This window comes from Anabrus simplex, chromosome 1, assembly GCF_040414725.1.
Source record: "Anabrus simplex isolate iqAnaSimp1 chromosome 1, ASM4041472v1, whole genome shotgun sequence".
NCBI classification, from domain to species: Eukaryota; Metazoa; Arthropoda; class Insecta; order Orthoptera; family Tettigoniidae; genus Anabrus; species Anabrus simplex.
This window is the reverse complement of record NC_090265.1, coordinates 1,272,047,727-1,272,066,817: the sequence shown is the minus strand read 5'-3', so window position 1 is coordinate 1,272,066,817 and position 19,091 is coordinate 1,272,047,727. Positions and strand designations below refer to the sequence as shown.

At 39.9% G+C, this 19,091-nt stretch overlaps 1 protein-coding gene across 1 annotated transcript in view; it reads left to right on the top strand.

Annotated features, from left to right (window-relative positions):
- The first annotated feature begins 1,380 nt into the window (after positions 1–1,380).
- LOC137497198 (A disintegrin and metalloproteinase with thrombospondin motifs 12-like) overlaps positions 1,381–19,091 on the top strand; it is a 273,946-nt gene continuing 256,235 nt past the window's right edge. The window contains exon 1 of the mRNA XM_068225728.1: positions 1,381–1,764. Within this exon, the coding sequence (XP_068081829.1) occupies positions 1,381–1,764 (384 nt within the window). The remainder of the gene's footprint in view (positions 1,765–19,091) is intronic.

Here is a 19,091-nt window from a genome sequence, read left to right as displayed (position 1 = left end):
TGTCAGAATTACTTGTCCCAATCTTCAGAGGACTGTCACATACATCAACTGGGAGGGTATGTATGTTCAGTCCTCAGCCCGAAGGCTGGTTGGATCCTCAACAGCTTCACCATCACAGGCATCACTGAAAAGGCGTACTAGGGAAATGAGGAGTGAGGTAGTTTCCCGTTGCGTTCCTCACCGAACCAGGAGTTTCGATTACATATCAGTCTGCCAAGCCAACTGACCCTGCGAGTAACATTTTCACACTATTCATAGCAGGGACTGCCTGCATAAGGAATGGCATTGCTAGCATCGCTCATACCTCGGTCAGTTTCATATTGTCAAAGAGCCAAGAATAAGACAGAGACTGAACAATGGAAGTAACAAAATTAGTCTAGCCTATACCAGAAGACATAGTGAACTGTAAACACTAGGTCCTGCCAGCAAAGGTATAACCGGTAGGGATTCACTTACATTTACCGCCAAGTAAGCAGATATAATAGTGAAAATTAAAACGTACGTTAATTGTTTTAAATTTCGTGTGGCTATTTCTAGCCGAGTGCAGCCCTTGTAAGGCAGACCCTCCGATGAGGGTGGGCGGCATCTGCCATGTGTAGGTAACTGCGCGTTATTGTGGTGGAGGGTAGTGTTATGTGTGGTGTGTGAGTTGCAGGGATGTTGGGGATAGCACAAACACCCAGCCCCCGGGCCATTGGAATTAACCAATGAAGGTTAAAATCCCCGAACCGACCGGGAATCGAACCTGGGACCCTCTGAACCGAAGGCCAGTACGCTGACCATTCAGCCAACGAGTCGGACAACGTACGTTTATGTGGTATATATAATCCTCGTGCTAATTCAGAAAAGTTTTCGGCAACTATGAGATAGAAAAAGGCAAGTAGTGATGGTGGTGATTATTGTTTAAAGAGGACTGGGGAAGAAGAGCCGTGGCCATAATCACAGCCAGTCCTAGTATTTGCCTGGTGTAGAAACAGGGAAACTACGGAAAACAATATTCAGGGCTGCCGATGATGCGTTTCGAACCTATGATCTCCAGAATGCAAGTTACATCTATATGGCCCGTACAACACATTCGGTTGCACATTACTACTGTTTCATCTTCCCTCCGTCGAAGCTATTTACGAGTAGATTACACTCACCGTGACAACGCTATAATCAAAGCTACACTTCCTCGTACGGTGGCGTGTCACTTTAGTGTCCACCTCCTTTCATTGCTCCCTGTTCTGATGCTGACCAGTCACTGTGTTTTTCCTCTTGTGTGCGCTTATTCATAATCCTGTCTTCCTATAAAATATTAATGTATTTGAAACTGCGTCTTAGTCGTACGAAAGCAGTGTTGGAGTTCATGAGTTCTGAGGAAGTATTATTATTAATTTAATGCTACATTTGTATTTTACAGGTAGATTCACTCGAGGGATCAACAAGTATGATCTGATAATTCCTCATCGAGCAAACAAGGATGGCACCTTCCTCTCATACTCCTTACCTCAGTTTTATGAGCGGGCAATCACTCGCGAGAAGAGGCAGGCACCACCCGGAGGGCCAAAGGCGCACTACGTCATACAGATCGAGGGAGTCCCGCACCACGTAGAACTATGGCCTAACCACGGCTTCATGTCTCCGAATCTGGTGGTAGAACACAGATCGCCCAACATATCAGAAGTGGTAGCTAGGAGGGTGCCGAATCAGCAGTGCCACTACACTGGACGTGTGCGAGGGCATAGGGGCTCACGAGCAACTCTTTCAGTATGCGATGGCATGGTAAGAACATTTTATTCTTTAACTGTCCCAAGAACAGGCTTCAAAATGTGTGTTCATCGAGTTGTCGTATTTACTTCTGTTTATCACACACCCTAGTATGTTTATGTAATTAAGACATAAAAATAATCAGTAACTTTTCAATATTGACTAATTTTATTTCGCCTGAAGAAAACTGTTAACATCTCCTTACGTGAAGGGCATTAATTATAAGAAAATGAAACGTAGAACTATTTACTGGGCCGAAAATAAAACTAATTCAACAAATGTGTCGCCTAAACGTGTATTAAATTTGGGGGGAAAAACGAATAACCGAGTTTTGCTTACCATGAGTACTCTTCTTCTCCGCGTGTGAATATCATGTGCTGACGAGTCTCCAAATTTGCAGATGAACTTGCCTGGCGCTATTTAAATCCTGATGATGAATCTGGGTAGCATGCCAGGTTTTAATTCTACCAATAAAAGTTGTCATAAGTTAAACTATAGAATGTACTGAGCGATACAGATCCCCTTTACCAACCACATTGTAGTAAGAACACAACAAGTATACAAATAAACCTTCTCCTACCGTGCTCCATCTCACAACAACATAACACATCAATGCATTCACGTTATAAATATTTACACTACACAAAATGAACGTAAATTACTCTCCTAATATTTGCTGTATATTGTAAGGACGGGATACTACCATCTGCCTTACTATTGGATTACTGTCATTTACTGAGGACATGAAAATGAATATGAAAATCCACAGCCGGTTTTCAGTCATTCGACCGGGTCAGGAATGGAATGAATGAAGCCCCCATCTAGCGGCGTGTGTAGGAAAAGTGCCGGCTGCCGAAGCCTGTTGTACTCCTCTGGGGCAATGATTAATGGCCGACAGATGAAGTGTTAATGGAGAGTGTTGCAGGAATCAAAGATGGCAGGGAAACCCGGAGTATCCGGAGAGAAACCTGTCCTGCCTCCGCTTTGTCCAGCACAAATCTCACATGGAGTGACCGCGATTTGAACCACGATATCCAGCGGTGATACTGAAGACATCCCTAACCTAAAACATATAGGGTATATCATCTTCCTTACCCATTACCCAGCTCCTGCCGTGTCGGAGCATTTTTGACATGTCTCCTTCCACCATTAAACAATCATCAATGATCTGCATTTAGGACTGTCTCCGAGGGGGCAGATTCCCTATCATTTGTTTACCTAGCTTTTCGTTAAACGTTTTCTATGAACTTGGAAATGTATTGAATATTTCCTTTGATAATACATTCCAGTCCCTTAATCGTTGTCACGTTTACTCTGAGTGTTTGGCTGTTGTTATGGTGATCTTTGGGGAAAAAAGGAGAGAGAAAGGATGGCTGGCAGACTGTAATATGTGATGTTGTATTTTCCGTAATATAGTGTTTCTTTTTTAAAGCAGTTGTGTTTATTTCATGATCAACTGGTTATACCTATACCGGGTAGGCATAAGTCCCTAAGAAATTGTGGCGACCCTGCCAGGATACATATTAATTCATACAACTTGTAGATTGTATTGAAAGGAGAAGTTAACGAAAGCTCGGAGGCCGGTAAGAGCTACTTTTACGAAAACGTACAACTTGCTCTTGCAAAATTTAAGTCAAGAAAAACAAGACGGCATTCATGAAGACACGTTGCAATCCTTGATAAATAAATTGGAAAAGTTAGGAAAGGAACTGGCACCGTTGGACACCGTTGCTGGAAAGAGAAGAAGACGACGAGTATGACCGTGAGTACGAATCTATAGACAGTTTTAGAGACAAATTAGATGATGCAAGACAAAAATATGCCCTTTTGGTTACAAGCTAATAATGCCAATGTGTTGGAAGTAGTGGCAGGGAGATCAACTGTATCAGCTGAGAATAAAAACAAAAGGCAATTGAAATTACCAAAGGTAGAACTCGTGAAATTCGATGGGGAGGTGAGGAATTGGTTGGAATTTTGGGGACAATTTCGGCGCATCCATGAGGACTCTGAAATTGAGGATGAAGATAAATTCCAATACCTAATCCAGTCCACGAAGGTTGACAGCCGAACAAGAGATTTAGTTACCAGTCCCCCCCCCCCACCAACTGCAAAAAAAAAAAAACTCTAAGACTGTAGATTCCCTTAGGGGTAGGTTTGGAAGAGAAGATTTATTGACAGAATTCAATGTCAGGAAGCTCATAAGTCTTGTAGTAAAAAATGTTTCTCAGACAAGGGAGAAGCCTATGCTTGCTAGTTTATACGACAAGTTAGAAGCACAGCTGAGAGCTTTAGAATCAATAGGCGTTACTCAAGATAAGTACGGTTCGAAGCTCTTTCCGTTATAATAACCTCTGTAATAATTTATGTCAGTTTTCAATCAATCAATACTGATCTGCATTTAGGGCAGTCGCCCAGGTGGCAGATTCCCTATCTGTTGCTTTCCTAGCCTTTTCCTAAATGATTTCAAAGAAATTGGAAATTTATTGAACATCTCCCTTGGTAAGTTATTCCAATCCCTAACTCCCCTTCCTATAAATGAATATTTGCCCCAGTTTGTCCTCTTGAATTCCAACTTTATCTTCATATTGTGATCTTTCCTACTTTTATAAACGCCATTCAAACTTATTCGTCTACTAATGTCATTCCACGCCATCTCTCCGCTGACAGCTCGGAACATACCACTTAGTCGAGCAGCTCTTCTTCTTTCTCTCAATTCTTCCCAACCCAAACATTGCAACATTTTTGTAACGCTACTCTTTTGTCGGAAATCACCCAGAACAAATCGAGCTGCTTTTCTTTGGATTTTTTCCAGTTCTTGAATCAGGTAATCCTGGTGAGGGTCCCATACACTGGAACCATACTCTAGTTGGGGTATTACCAGAGACTTATATGCACTCTCCTTTACATCCTTACTACAACCCCTAAACACCCTCATAACCATGTGCAGAGATCTGTACCCTTTATTTGCAATCTCATTTATGTGATTACCCCAATGAAGATCTTTCCTTATATTAACACCTAGATACTTACAATGATCCCTTACAATGATTGCCTGAGGAAGTATTACGTGTCTGGATGAGGAATTCATCAGCGACTAAAACGCATCAGGATAATGGACATGCTGACAAACTGACCGCGTTACTTGGTTTTCTGGAGGGTGAAGTAGAGAGTGAAGAGAGAATTACATTCGCTCAAGCTGATTTTGGACACTCTAATAAATCGAGGAGTGATAAGATTAAAGAACGGGAGCGAGAGGAGCAAGGTTTAGCTACTGTTAGTGCGCTTTTCGCTGTAAAAGGAAACTATTTATGTGTGTCTTCTGTAATAAACCGCATGACAGAAAATGGTGTCATCGGGCTCAAGAATTGAACTTAAGGGATAAACATAAAAGGTTGTCAGAGAATAAAGCTTGTTTTTCATGTCTGAAGGTGGGACATAGGGCTACTAATTCCATTACGAAACTAAAATGTATCGTCTGCAGTGATAAACATGAGGCTAGTATGTGTCCCAAATTAGATGTAAACAAAGGGAGTGTAATGAGAAGGACCAAGAAAGGGGTTCAAAGTTGTCAGGTGGTCCAACTGTAACCCTTAAGACTCAAACCAGTGATGTTTCGGAAGTACTGTTACAAACTCTTATAGTTAGGTTAAATAATCAAGGGGAAAAAAGAACTGTACGGGAATTGCTGGATACAGGCTCGCAGAGATCCTATCTATTGGAGAAAACTGCCGTGGAAATGGGGTATATTCCATCAAAGACTGAAAAAATTGAACACAAGCTTTTTTGGGGGTGCTTCAATCGGTGTAAACGATCATAACCTGTATGAGATAGCTATTGACAACCTACGTCATTCAATTTCTCAAAACATTAAGGTACTGGGACAAAAGGTAATTTGTGGTACAATCACAAGGTTAAAAGGGGTCCTTGGATGGATGAGATCAGAGAAAGGAAAATTTGGCTCTCTGATTATGGTCCAGAGCCATCGGAGATCGAGTTACTCATTGGTGCAGACAACGTGAGAAGTTTATTGATCGGGGAAACAATCAAGTTGAGGTATGGTTTGATTGCTGTTAGGACCACATTTAGTTGGACAGTGATGGAACAGCTATGGAAGACAACTTAGAAATCTAACACAGTGTCTATGGTGAACTATGTTTGTGAGAACGGCTTGTTTGGGTGAACTATGGAACATGGAAAGCATAGGAATTCGTGACCCGACTGGAACGCTGTTGAAGAAGAAAACTGAAATGGCAACATTGAAACATTTCCAAGAAAATGTTAAGATAGATGAGGAAGGACGATATGAAGTCGCACTTCCATTGAAAGAAGATCCGCAGCTATTGTCAGACAACAAGGATGTTGCATTAAAAAGACTGGTTTCTGCAACACACCGCTTAATCAAGGAAGAAAATTTTGAGAAGTACCAGCAGGTGCTCCATGACTGGCAAGATGAAGGGATAATTGAAGAAGTTGGGCAAGAAAGCTCTCAGAATGCTGGGTACTTTTTAGCGCACCGAGGAGCTTTTAAGGAAGGATCGACTACAGCAGTGAGGCAGTTGTTTGATGTTTCATGTAAACTGAAGGAGGACTTTCACTCAACTACTGTCTGGAGAAGGGACCTAATCTATTAGAAGTGATTTCATCTATTTTGAACCGGTTCCGTTTAAACAGGATTGGCGTGATTTCAGACATAAAGAAGGCCTTTCTTCAAATCGCAGTCTCTAAAAAGGATCGAAACTTTTTGAAATTCCTGTGGTGGGAGAATTTAGCTGAGGGAACTCTTAAAATATACCGCCACAAGCGGGTTGTTTTTGGAGTTAACTGCAGTCCGTTTCTACTTGGAGTTGTACTAGATCTTCATTTAAAAAACAATTCATCCTTCCGTGAAACCGCAGATAAACTGAGAACATCTCTGTATGTGGACAACTGCGTCACTTCCGTGAGCACAGAAGAACTTGAACTGTTTGTGGATGAGTCGAAGGAGCTACTGTTGCAAGGAAAATTTGACCTAAGAGGGTGGAAGTACACCAGGTTGACTCTGGAGGATGAAGTACCTAAAGTGACACCTATTTTGGGTTTGTTGTGGGACCCCGTAGCTGATGTTTTGTCATGTAAAATGGTGAAGTTGAATGACTCTGATGTTCTCACAAGGAGGACAGTTTTGTCAATGACTCAAAGTATTTTTGAACCAATTGGTTTTACTTGTCCGGTTTCCATTTTACCTAAGGTTTTACTACAGGAAAGTTGGAGGGAGAAACTATGTTGGGATAGTCCGTTAAGTGAAAACACCCAAATCAAATTCGATAAGTGGTTGAATGAGTTGTCCTCTGATGCTGAAACTAAAGTGCCTAGAAGATTTTCTGGTTGTGGGGATAAAACATCATGGAGTATGCATGTATTTTGTGATGCCAGTCAAATGACTTATCCAGCCGTTATTTTCTTAAGATCTTTCAATGGAAAAGAAGTTGAAATGCGACTGGTCACAACAAAATCAAGGGTAGCCCCCTAAAGAAAATAACGATACAGAGACTGGAGTTATTAGCCTGCACTATAGGCTCACGTCTCTGCTTTTCTGTGAAGGAAAGTTTGAATCTGACGGACACCCCAGAGTACTATTGGAGTGACTCTTCTTCTGTGCTATGTTGGATAAGAAGAGAGGAAGCTTGGGGAGTGTTCCTCACTAACAGAGTGGAGGAAAATGTATTATTTACTAATCCTAAGCGTTGGTTTCATCTACCAGGTACAGACAACCTAGCAGACCTACCTTCGAGAGGTTGCTCTACTTCGCGGCTGGTTTCTTCTCGATGGTGGGAGGGACCCGCTTGGTTGAAGTTGGAAGAGAACAGGTGGCCATCGCGCATTGTAGAAATTAATGAAGAGGAGGTCGGTGAAGAAAGAAGAAAAGGCCTTGTTACCACTACTATGCTTGTCTCCCAGGAAAAGCAGTGGTATTTTAGATTCTTTTCTCAGTATTCAAGGATCGGCAGAATGGTGGCCTGGATGCTGCAGTTCATCAACAATGCGAGAAAGGACGTAGTGCAGAATGTTGCTTCTGAATTGGATTGTTTTGAAATAACAATGGCGGAGAGATGACTGTTGGAAATTGTTCAAGAAGAGAAATTTACTGAAAGGGACAACCAAAAAACATTGTGCCTTTTCAAAGACCAGCTGGGCCTCGTCAGGGTTAAGACAAAAATCACCAACAGAAAGAATGAATACGATTTCCGTACACCTGCTTTATCGCCATCAAATCACCCTCTGACTGAGGTGATAATCAGGGAACATCATTTAAGAGCTTCTCATGATGGTGTTCAGATTCCACTTGCCATGATACGGGAGCACTACTGGAAACATAAGTGGAAGGAGAGTTCAAATACCTTCTCGCCTCTGTCTGTAAATATTGTGTTTTGATTTGTATCAAAAGGTGAGAGAATGTCACGTTTACTCTGAGTGTTTGGCTGTTGTTATGGTGATCTCTGGGGGGAAAAAGAGAGAGAAAGGATGGCTGGCAGACTGTAATAAGTGATATTGTATTTTCCGTAATATAGTGTTTCTTTTTTAAAGCAGTTGTGTTTATTTTATGATCAACTGGATATACCTATGCAGGGTAGGCATAGGTCCCTAACAATCGTCGCCTTATAAATGCTTATTTTCCCTAATTTGTCCTCTTGCATTCCAGTTTTATCTTCATACTATTATCTTTCCAATTTTAAAAACTCAGATCGAGTGTATTCGTCTACTAATGTCATTCCACCATCTTCCCACGGACAGCTCTAAACATACCACATAGTCGAACATCTCGTCGCCTTACTCCCAAGTCTTCAAGGCGCAAAGTTTGCATTCGATCACTTTATTCCAGTCCAGGTTTCTTCTTCTAGCTCTCCTCTGTATTGACTCGATCCTCCTTGCTCTAGGTTTCCTTCTCGATCTCATTCCCTCGAACGTCATCTCCATCTTGTGTTTAGGTATTCTTTTCTCCTCCATATTATTTACATGTCCAAATAATCCTCATTCCTATCAATTCTCTCATTTTTCTAATATTCGGAATTCCTTTCTAATATCTTCGTTTCTGATTCCGTTTTTCCTACCATACTTCTTAGGCATTTCATTTCGCTGGCTTGAATTGCACTCCCTTCTCTACTTGTCACTGTTCAGGTCTCAGCCCCATAAGTTAATATGGGTGCATAATACATTCTGTATATTATCTCTTTACACTTCCTTGGTACTTTCTTATTCCAGACAAGGTTTCTTACACTCTGATAGAGTACCTTTTTGCTAACCTCCATATCCAGCCTTGTATTCTGCACTAATTCACTCACTAGGTATTTGAAACTGTTCCATGTTTTGATCACCGATTTTCGCAATGCCTTTTCTTTATGTTTCTCCTCTTGATATCCCCATAGTCTTGCTTCTCTCTGCGCTGATTATCATACCATGGCCATATAACAATACTTTAAAATGTCTTCAGAGATTGTTTCTTTCTTTCCATACTGGGAGTCATTTGCTACCTCCGTCTGAGGCACGTTTCAGTATTTTAGCTTTTGTTCTTCCATACAACATACATTGTATTTTGTTACTAAACTCCTAAATAACAAATTTCATAACTTGTATTCCTTCCTTTCTTTGATGGGTGTTCTGTTTTGTTTTTGTTGTGATATGCTAATATTTTAATTTAACTGATGCTGATGTTTGACTCAAATGTTTTTAATGAGACTTTATTTGTAGTAGATTCTGCACCGTCATGCATTAGTGTAATATAGTCAACATATCACATTTATAATGGATGTCAATTGAATTTACATTGCTTCCATGTGGTTCCGAGTCGGATATTTTCATTGTTTTTCAACGAGGTAAAGAAATATGGTGATAGGGAACAAACATACTTATTTTCTAATTTTATCTTCGTGCAGCTGTCCATTCATTTGCATCTTCAGACTCTGGTTTTGCAGAGATTCAATGACCAACGTTATTCTTCCATCGTTTCAAACCAGTTTTAGTGAACTTCTTTCAGGATTTAGAACAACTTTATAGTTGTTGTAAACGGAAATCAAAGAATTTTAGATATAGAAAGAAAAGTGAGGAGCTGGCATGCAAACGCGACGTGTCCACCACAAAAAATGGAAGTTTGTATTGATATTGAACCGGCAAGTTCATCTGCATTGAATCAAACAATTAGTTTCAAGCAAACGTCAATATACCTTATCGTGTTTTTTATTTCAAGGTAACAGTTTCCAACAAATAAGAACAGGTCAACAAGCCTGTGGCAAACAAATGAAAACCTGTCCAACTGAACAATGGGAGCAAACAATGTCTGTCACATGATCACATTTGTTTACATTATACTGACCCAGTAACCAGAAAATCAGTGCTTAGGAGAGTTATTTTCGTTAACTCACTGCTGAATAGAAGCTATATTAACATTATAAATGTGTAATCGTTTTGTTTCAGCTGGAGTGAAAAATAATATACATTGTCATTTTTGAGTACCTCGCTACTTTTGAACTATTGTAGATTATTTTTAAGTGCCTAAACTAGTTTGATTTTTATGACAGTCAGTCCTAAACTGCAAGTTGTGCTACAAATGGATGCAGTTAATGAAAGCGAGTTAGAGAAAGATGGCAATAGAAGAAGTATTAAGAGCCTTAAAAGTATTGACATCAAGCGTAATACTAAGAAGAAGGGGTTGTACTGTAAATCAAAAATGCAAGTATATTCGTGCCGTGTCTTCATAACACACAATCATTTTAATGTAATTCAGCCCATCCCCGAGATGCATTAAAACTCATAGAACTCATACACAGCATTCCAGAAAAGTCTGCAGAAGAATGAATGATTTCCTGTTTCATGATAATGAAGGATATCAAACGCAGAAGATCTCGTCCGAGAGTGGAAACACATTAACAGAAGCAGTTTCACGTCTCTTACTTTGTGGAACTAGATAACGTAAAAATATACCAGTCTATATAACGTTTTTTTCCCTCACGTACTATACCCTTCAGTGCATGAAGCAATAGTGGGTTTCATGACTTACCTGCTTACTTGTCCATAAATAAACTGCACCAGCCTAACTGCAACCGGCAGATGGGCGTTTGGGTTCTTGTGACGAGAGTATAATTCGACAGTGATACTGCACTATTAATTTTAATTACGGAAATGAGGAAATCAGTTGTTATCTTTAAGTATTTAATTGACAAAGAATAAATTTCTGTTGTCACAAAAACTATTTTAAATAATAGATCGCACTCGTAGTGCAAAGATAAATGCCATAAAGGCTTACATTTATAATGTACAAAGGTGAAATGAGATGATGGTATGCTGCCTGGCGGATGAATGAACCAAATATGCCGTCTTTTGGTGAACAACACCATTGGACCTTCAAGATAAAGCATGGTACCAGGTTTAAGGACGCTTCGAAGAAATATATTTACTACTAAGATTCCCTCACATTCGGGAAATATTTACATATAAACAGCAACACAAAACGCTATAAAAGACAACTAAAAACCAAACCCAGAAGCTACTTGTTGCTCGCCTTAACATAAAAATGACAGGGATGTGAATTCATATCCTCTGGGTGAACTACATACTTGCTAGATAATCTAATAATTACGACCGTATCCTCTAGTACACACAGATATCACATATACAAATATACACCAATATGGACCAGTAAATGGAAAAAGAAGAGAAAACAAAAGAAAGATCGTAGACACAAATAACTCTCGGCCTGAAAGAAAGAATCCCTTACAACCCTCGGCTTTTAAGAATGGTCGCGACTTCCTGGAGTGCAGTGTTGGGCCATTGACCTGGTTGTCTAGCCAGTCAAGTTTCCCCCCATCACACAAAAAATTGTAAACAAGGCTGACATTGACCTGGTTTCACTACGTTCTGGATTCATCATCACAAGAGCGCTTTCAGTTTCCTCTTTTCTTGACAAATCTATAAGCCATAACATAACTTCTTATAACAAGCAAGGAGCCAATTCTCATTCCATACGTATATCTGGCTCTAATAACAGACCACCTCGGGCCTATTTCCTTCACAGTACTCTGCCGTACAATTTCTCATTAAATCACGACACTCTGTACATATGGCGTGACCTGACACCCTCCAGACCCATGGTTCGAGTACATATCTTTGGCGGTGTGCAACTTAGTCAGTTATTTAGATGACACTGCTTACAACGTAGATTTTCTTTCGTAGCAGAATTTAATCAAAAGAAAGCATGAAAATACCCATGCTCAGGCAACATGCAAATGCTACGTTACGCATATCTTTCTATCCTACCAAATAAGAGAGAGTAATAAGCTTACTGAAATGATCATTACACACAACATTTTAAGGGGAGTTTGAAAGGCAGAAATGTGAGATTTTGACATTTTTCGAAATAAGTCCTACAATATTATTTAGTGTTTAATGAATAAAATGGTATATAATTTATCTCTGTGTGACTGCTAGAAGTATTTTATTTTTAATTTTATAACATTGCTTGCATATCCGTCAGGCTGGTTGATTTTGGACATGCATCTCTTTATTTACGAATATCTCTGAAACTACTGCACGTAGAAGGCTGTGGTTTGCGCCTATCGATAGAGAATACTCTGCGCTCAATTTTTGTTACTCTTCTGTTTCAAATATGTCTGCCGCTATGCTTGTTTTCTTGTGTAAAAAATGTTGAATTTCGTGTGAATTAGTGTCTCAGGAAGTGCTTCCGTGTAGTTTGACTCCAATTTTTTTGGTAAACAAAGTATAAATATGCCTAGAAGTGGTAGTATATTTTGGAAACGTAAGTTTTGTGGCAACCAGCGTACTAAAAACACAAGACCATGTGGTTCACATGAGGTAGAATCTGCCAACAGTGTAGAAAGAGATTGTCAAAATGTGACATCAGACAAGAAGACAGACACGCCCCCTACCAATGCAAGTGAATCTAAATTAGGTAATTTTTGAAGTACTGGGATCCGGAAGGATGAAATTTCATGACAGTATTTTGAGCACAATGATACTATACCTGAAGCAGTTATGGAAGCTATCAAGCCAATCTACAGAGACCTAGCTCATCCAGACCTTCACACTCAGAATCCCAAACGAGTCTATCAGCAATATTATCTGGACTCGAGTGCCCAAATATGTATTAATTTGTGGGGTTAAAAACTTTGAAATGGAGACTCAGTGATGCTGTATTAACATTTAATGATGGGAACATGGGAAGAGTAAGAGTGTTATTGCATCTCAACATCAACCCTGGCAGCTGCCTCTGTGGATCCGTGGTAGAGTGTCGGCCTACGAATCCCAAGATAGCTGGTTCAAACCTGGCAGAGGTGGTCGGATTTTTGAAGGGTCGAAAAAAGTCCATTCGACACTCCATGTCGTACGATGTCGGCATGTAAAAGATCTCTGGTGATACATTTGGTATTTACCCGACAAAATTAATTAAATCTCAGCCATAGACGCCCAAGAGAGATCCGGTTTACTCTGTCTGCCATCTAGCGGACCTAGAGTAAAACGGAACGTCGAAATTGACGAGCAGACAGCCAGATGGCGTCAAATCGAAATGTCTGCACACGGTAGCTGAGGCCATACGATTATTATTATTATTATCAACCCTGGCCGTCATACTATGAAGGGACTGCAACATTTAGACAAATTAAGAATTGCCAAGGCACAGCGTGCAGCAGAGTTCAACACCAAAGCAGCAAGGTCATCACGAAGGGAAAGGTTTTTAGAGAAGGAGGGGTGCTTTTGAGTCTTAATTAAAAAATCTGAGCGAATTCTTATAATTTCAAGTTTTAAACCTGATTTTCTCAAAATGTCTTTTTTTACAATTAATGTTCCTGTATCTGAAAAACTACTTGTGATACATACATTAAACTTTGTGAGATACTTTATTACATCGTACTCTCCTTACTGAAGCAGAATCCTAGCACAGGTTTCCATAGACATGAAGTAAGGGGTGTCCATCTACAAATATTTTGTGTAAAAATGGCATCTTTTGAAAAAAATCATATATCTCGTTCTTTTCGTTTTTATATTTTAATTCTGCTTCAGTCCACAAAAATAATATAGAAATATCAGCTGTAAAAATTCAGAGTCGTATCTTTATTGGTTCCAAAATATAGGAACATATTCTTAGCTTATTTAACATTGGCAGGATAGGCCTTTCAAACTCCCCTTAACCTGGAGACGAAACACTAAGCGATATTCTGATCTACCCTTAAAATAAACAACCTTATGTAACGTCTAGTTCTCTTCCCCCTATAAAATAATATAACGCACATTTCTGTTCCCTACATAATAAAATCTGTACATTAAGAACATTAATGATTTTAAAGCCACCATGATAAGTAGCCCGTTGGGCTATTATCGAGTCTTATTCTAATTGCCAAAAGGGATCGACTACTAATATTTACATACTTAATTACTAAATTTCTGCGTAACTGTCACTAATCCTACCACATGATTAAAAGGTTGGTTCACTTATCTCGTATTTGGTGACCCTCTCATCTCTCATTCCTGGCTCAGCTCTGCCTTCTTAGCCCTTCATTGTAAAGATGTGGTCCTGGGTCGATCCTCTTGTTCCCAGCCGCGTAGGTGGCTCCATTCTGAAGTTGAAGACCAGCTTGAAGGCTTCGTTACGACACTTACTGGTATGAGATGTTTAGTTAATAAACCGCACGCCACCACCGTCTCTCCTACTGAATTTCATGGGTGTAAGATAAATGCTGTATATCATGACGTTAACATTATTGTCGTGTCAATAGACGAAATTACATCTTAACATGTGTATAGGCCTACTTTACTGAAATGCAAAACTAGTAGCCTTATTCCCTGAACTATATTGTCATTTCAATTAGCTCAACTTCACCACACATCTGTGTCCCGTACACAAAACTTGGATAATTTTAATTAGCGGCTCTGATCCTATTGCCGAAGATCGTCTATTGCTGTATTTGACCTTGCCACTTCTGCGAAGAAATCTATACATATGGCAATGTATCTAGTTGAATGCTCGCAAATTTGCGACCGCACAAAATAAAAGGAAGAATCTTAATATAGTCACATGTTAAAATAGTTATTGAACAGACTTAAGAATCACTTCTCCGATGAATAAAATTAGCGTGACCGCACTGAAGTAATTACAGTCTTTGTTCAGACAAAGGTTTATGGCGCAAAATATAGACAGACGCGCGACACGCACTAGCAGCAATCTTACCGTCGAAAGAACAGCCTTCCTCCACATCTCTCATCTCTTATAGGGAGCATAAAGTGAAGCCACGCCAGGGAAACTCCCTTAAAACACTCTTGAGTATGGTATGCAGCCCCTAAACAGCTTCCGATGGTGGTCGGATTAATGCGAAGTTAGCAATCTCTTTACTTATAAATGGCGTTAAACATGTCATTAGCTTCCTAAAATTCTGGAGATAATTTCCATCATTTTTTTATCCTGGTAAACCCTTAGGTAGAGGAGATATCACTCAATTCCCCTGACATGGTAAACCTGACTATTACCGCTTAAAATATTGTTAGGATGGCATGGTACTTCCCAAAACAAAATTCTTATCTCTCTTTCCTTCTTCCACATATCTTCCGTTTCACTCATGCATGGTCACACTCTGCCTAGGGAACCACCTCAATGTTCCCGTGTTCTATACGGCATCACGCCCTTATATTTGGCGTCATGTTGAGCAATATTTCATCTGCGTTAAATATCGCTTATTAATGAATGAACAGAATGGTTCAGTACCTTCAGTCAAGCATACACATCTGAATAATATTACTAAGAAATTACAAAAGGAATACAGAGAAGGAGACCACGCAAGCTAGAAATCTGCTGCGAAAATAAATTCTGCTAGAATGTTTTTAGGTAATCTTCAGGCAGCTAATAGCCATAATACTCGAGGGAAAGCGAAAAGACTGTGCTTATAAAGTGATATAACAATTTTAAAACTCCACAAACATTACAATGAAACAACTGTTCGGGATAATACCGGCAGTCTAAAAGTGTCTTCTTCAATGTTTCAATGATTATTAAGAGAAGATTACGACAGTGCCCTTATAAGTTCAAGATCGGATATTTGCAGATTCTGTAAGAACATTAAAAATCATTTAAGAAAATTGTTGGACACGTTCGGGTAAATTTAATGTTATAGAATATAATTCACAAGAAACGTGCCAATACGCATCATGAACGAGAAGTGTGAAGAATGAACAACTTTCTGCTTTGATGTACAGCAAGTCCAATCATTACCGAAAAGCCCCATCGAAGAAACATTCTACGCAAGTCAAATCAGTTTTTACTATGTATACATTACTGATGTGAAGTGAAAAAGTCCTATATTTTACACTTGGAGTGAAGAACAAGATGGCCGTGTGTCGACAGAAGTTTCCTCAGCTTACTACAATTCTTAGAAAATACCAACTATCATGGAGAAAAGGTGTTGAGACTTTTTTGTGATGGGTGTGGTTTGCAGAATAAAAATGGCATTATCCTTCACAATATAATCCACTTTCTTTTAAGATATGAAGGCACCATTAAAGATATTGTTAATACGGTTCCTCTTTGGGGTCATAGTTCTCTACATGCCCATAGAGTTTTTTGCAGGGTGGAATGATTACTGTGGAAAAATACCGTTCCTCTTTGGGGTCATAGTTCTCTACATGTCTGTAGAGTTTTTGCTGGGTGGAATGATTACTGTGGAAAAAACGCATCGATTTCTACAAAAGGAAAGTATTACGAGATTTACGATCAAGTTACCCAACTCAGGAATCTTGGAATACACTGGACATTAAAGAATACAAAATATTTATCTGAGTGATTACGGAATGTAGAACACATTAGTGATGAAGATAATATTCGTGAAAAAATGTACTGTTTTAGGTCAGACGAATGTTCGATGAAAAGTATACTGAGTACTACGTTTTTGAACATGGAGATGAAAAGCACATCATACAAAAATAAAAAAACAAACCAAACCGCATGGCACTACAGCCCTTGAAGGGCCTTGGCCTGCCAAGCGACCGCTACTCAGCTCGAAGGCCTGCATATTAGGAGGTATCATGTGGTCAGCTCGATGAATCCTCTCGGCTGTTAATCTTGGCTTTCTAGACCGGGGCCGCTATCTCACCGTCAGATAGCTCCTCAGTTCTAATCACGTCCAGCCCTCAAGTCCAGGTAAAAATCCCTGACCTGGCCGGGAGTCGAACCCGGGCCTCCGGATAAGAGGAAGGCACGCTACCCCTACACCACGGGACCGGCTGGAAAGCACATCATACTGTTGAAAAAAAGGATGGACCTGAGAAGAATATCTCTGAACTACTAGACGCGGAATTACGACATCCCACACCATGTCCATTAGAAATTTAAAAGCCCCCTCACGCTGGGAAGAGGGGTTTGGTTGCTGTTGCTGGTACCGGTGCAATTTAATGCTCCTCACCCAGCCGTTTAATGGAAATTTGTATTTGGTTGGAAAAGTATAACAGAATAGTGTGTTATTTGAGATTAGTTATGACAGTTATTAATGAATTTGCAAGGTTTGTGATCAGTAAAATTGCGGACATTAGCCACCCATCCAGTGGGTGACCACGCCCAATGTTGCTTAACTGTTGATAAGAGAATTTTTACTATTAATTCAAAAGTATTGATAAAGGCAGGTAAATGGAACATGTCCAATAATTCGCTTGAGTGGATGGTTTAGTGTTTCATATATGTGGTAGTATTGGAATGGTTACCCATCCAAGCACTGACCACGCCCTTAAATTTACCTTTGTTGCGTAATGGGAGGTTATCTGAAGTGTTCACAGAGGCTAACATTTTAGTAAATTGCTGCGTTTAAAATTTAATGAGAGCGTTCAGATGTTAATTTTAAAAAAACACATTATTAGTCGGCATTTGCGTTGCACCAAGCCCCGTTCCGAGACCATTGCTTCACCTGGAGTTTAGTGGGCAGTAAGGCTACCTCACATACCCGAGGCTGTGAAGGCTGGGCTACTTCGTACCATCGCTGATGCACATTGGAGAGAATACACTACAGTGGTATAGTGAAATTAATTAAACCCTACTGATTTAGTAACAGTTAATAACTAGGGCATAGCAGGAGAGGACTGTGACTGCCTGGAAGGTGATTGCTTTCATCTTCGAAATTTCAGAAAAGAACAAACGCGATGCGACGACGATGACGACGACGACGATGGTGATGATGATGATGATAACGATAACGTGTGGCCTCCAAATAAGCTTGTTGCAGGTCTTTCGAGATGACGCCGTATAGTCGACCTGAGCGTCTGTGAGGATGGGGCCCTGCCTATGATGAATTCTAATGATGAAGACGGCACACACATACACACACACACCCCTGAGCCGTTGAATTTAATCACTAAAGGTTAAAATCCCCAACCTAGCTGGGAATTGAACCTGATAACCCCTGGGCTAAAGGACAGCACGCTAATCATTTAACCATGGTGCCGGACAATGACAAGATGAATATTATGTTAATTACTTTTCAGTGAAACACCGTATGTTTTGCTGCAAATTGATTGTTAGCATTTTCTACACATGTGTTGTTTTGAGAAATGTTCTGTTTTTTCCGTTAAATTAATTAGTATCAATTAAATAATAAACACGTTATTTGTCTTCTTTATGTAATTCAAGCAATCCCAAGCGTATCCAGATTGGAGGCAAGGAAAAGCTAACATGTCCAAACCACTCAACCAAATCAGAACATGTCTGTTATTAAAAGTAATATTTTAATAAACAAAGTGACTTACGTTTTGATTCAGTGTTATAAAATGCACGTTTTCACTAAGACGAGAATGCTACAGTTTGTTGCAGGGCTCAAAAAGCTGAACCCCGTTTCTTGTCATTATTGAAAATCCGGATTAGATTGACAAGTTGGTATTTGCATGCCAGCTGAAATTATATTATGCATCGAAGAAAGACCTTCTGTGGGTGGGGTCGGTAGAATAGCATCCACGGTATCTCCTGCCCGTCGTAAGAGGCGAATGAAATGGACCAGATGATATGAGCTTCGCAGCATGGGTTGGCGACCACGGTTCCCATAATGAGTCTGGCACTGCTTCCACTTATTTATGCCAGGCTCGTCGTCTTCATCTTTCCTATCAGACCTTCCTTGTTCAATTACTGTTTTTTTGCGAACCCAAGGATATTAGGTTTTCGAGGCCTAAGTAGTCTTGTATTTTTAACTCCTTCGTGACCCTTGGCTTTCTTTTGCCGATATCTCAATTTTTCGAAGTGTTGTTCCTCTTCTAATTTCCCCCCTGATTAGCGAGGAGTGTTGCTCAGTTGTAATTCCTCTTAGAACAATTATCACCACCACCCCCATCAC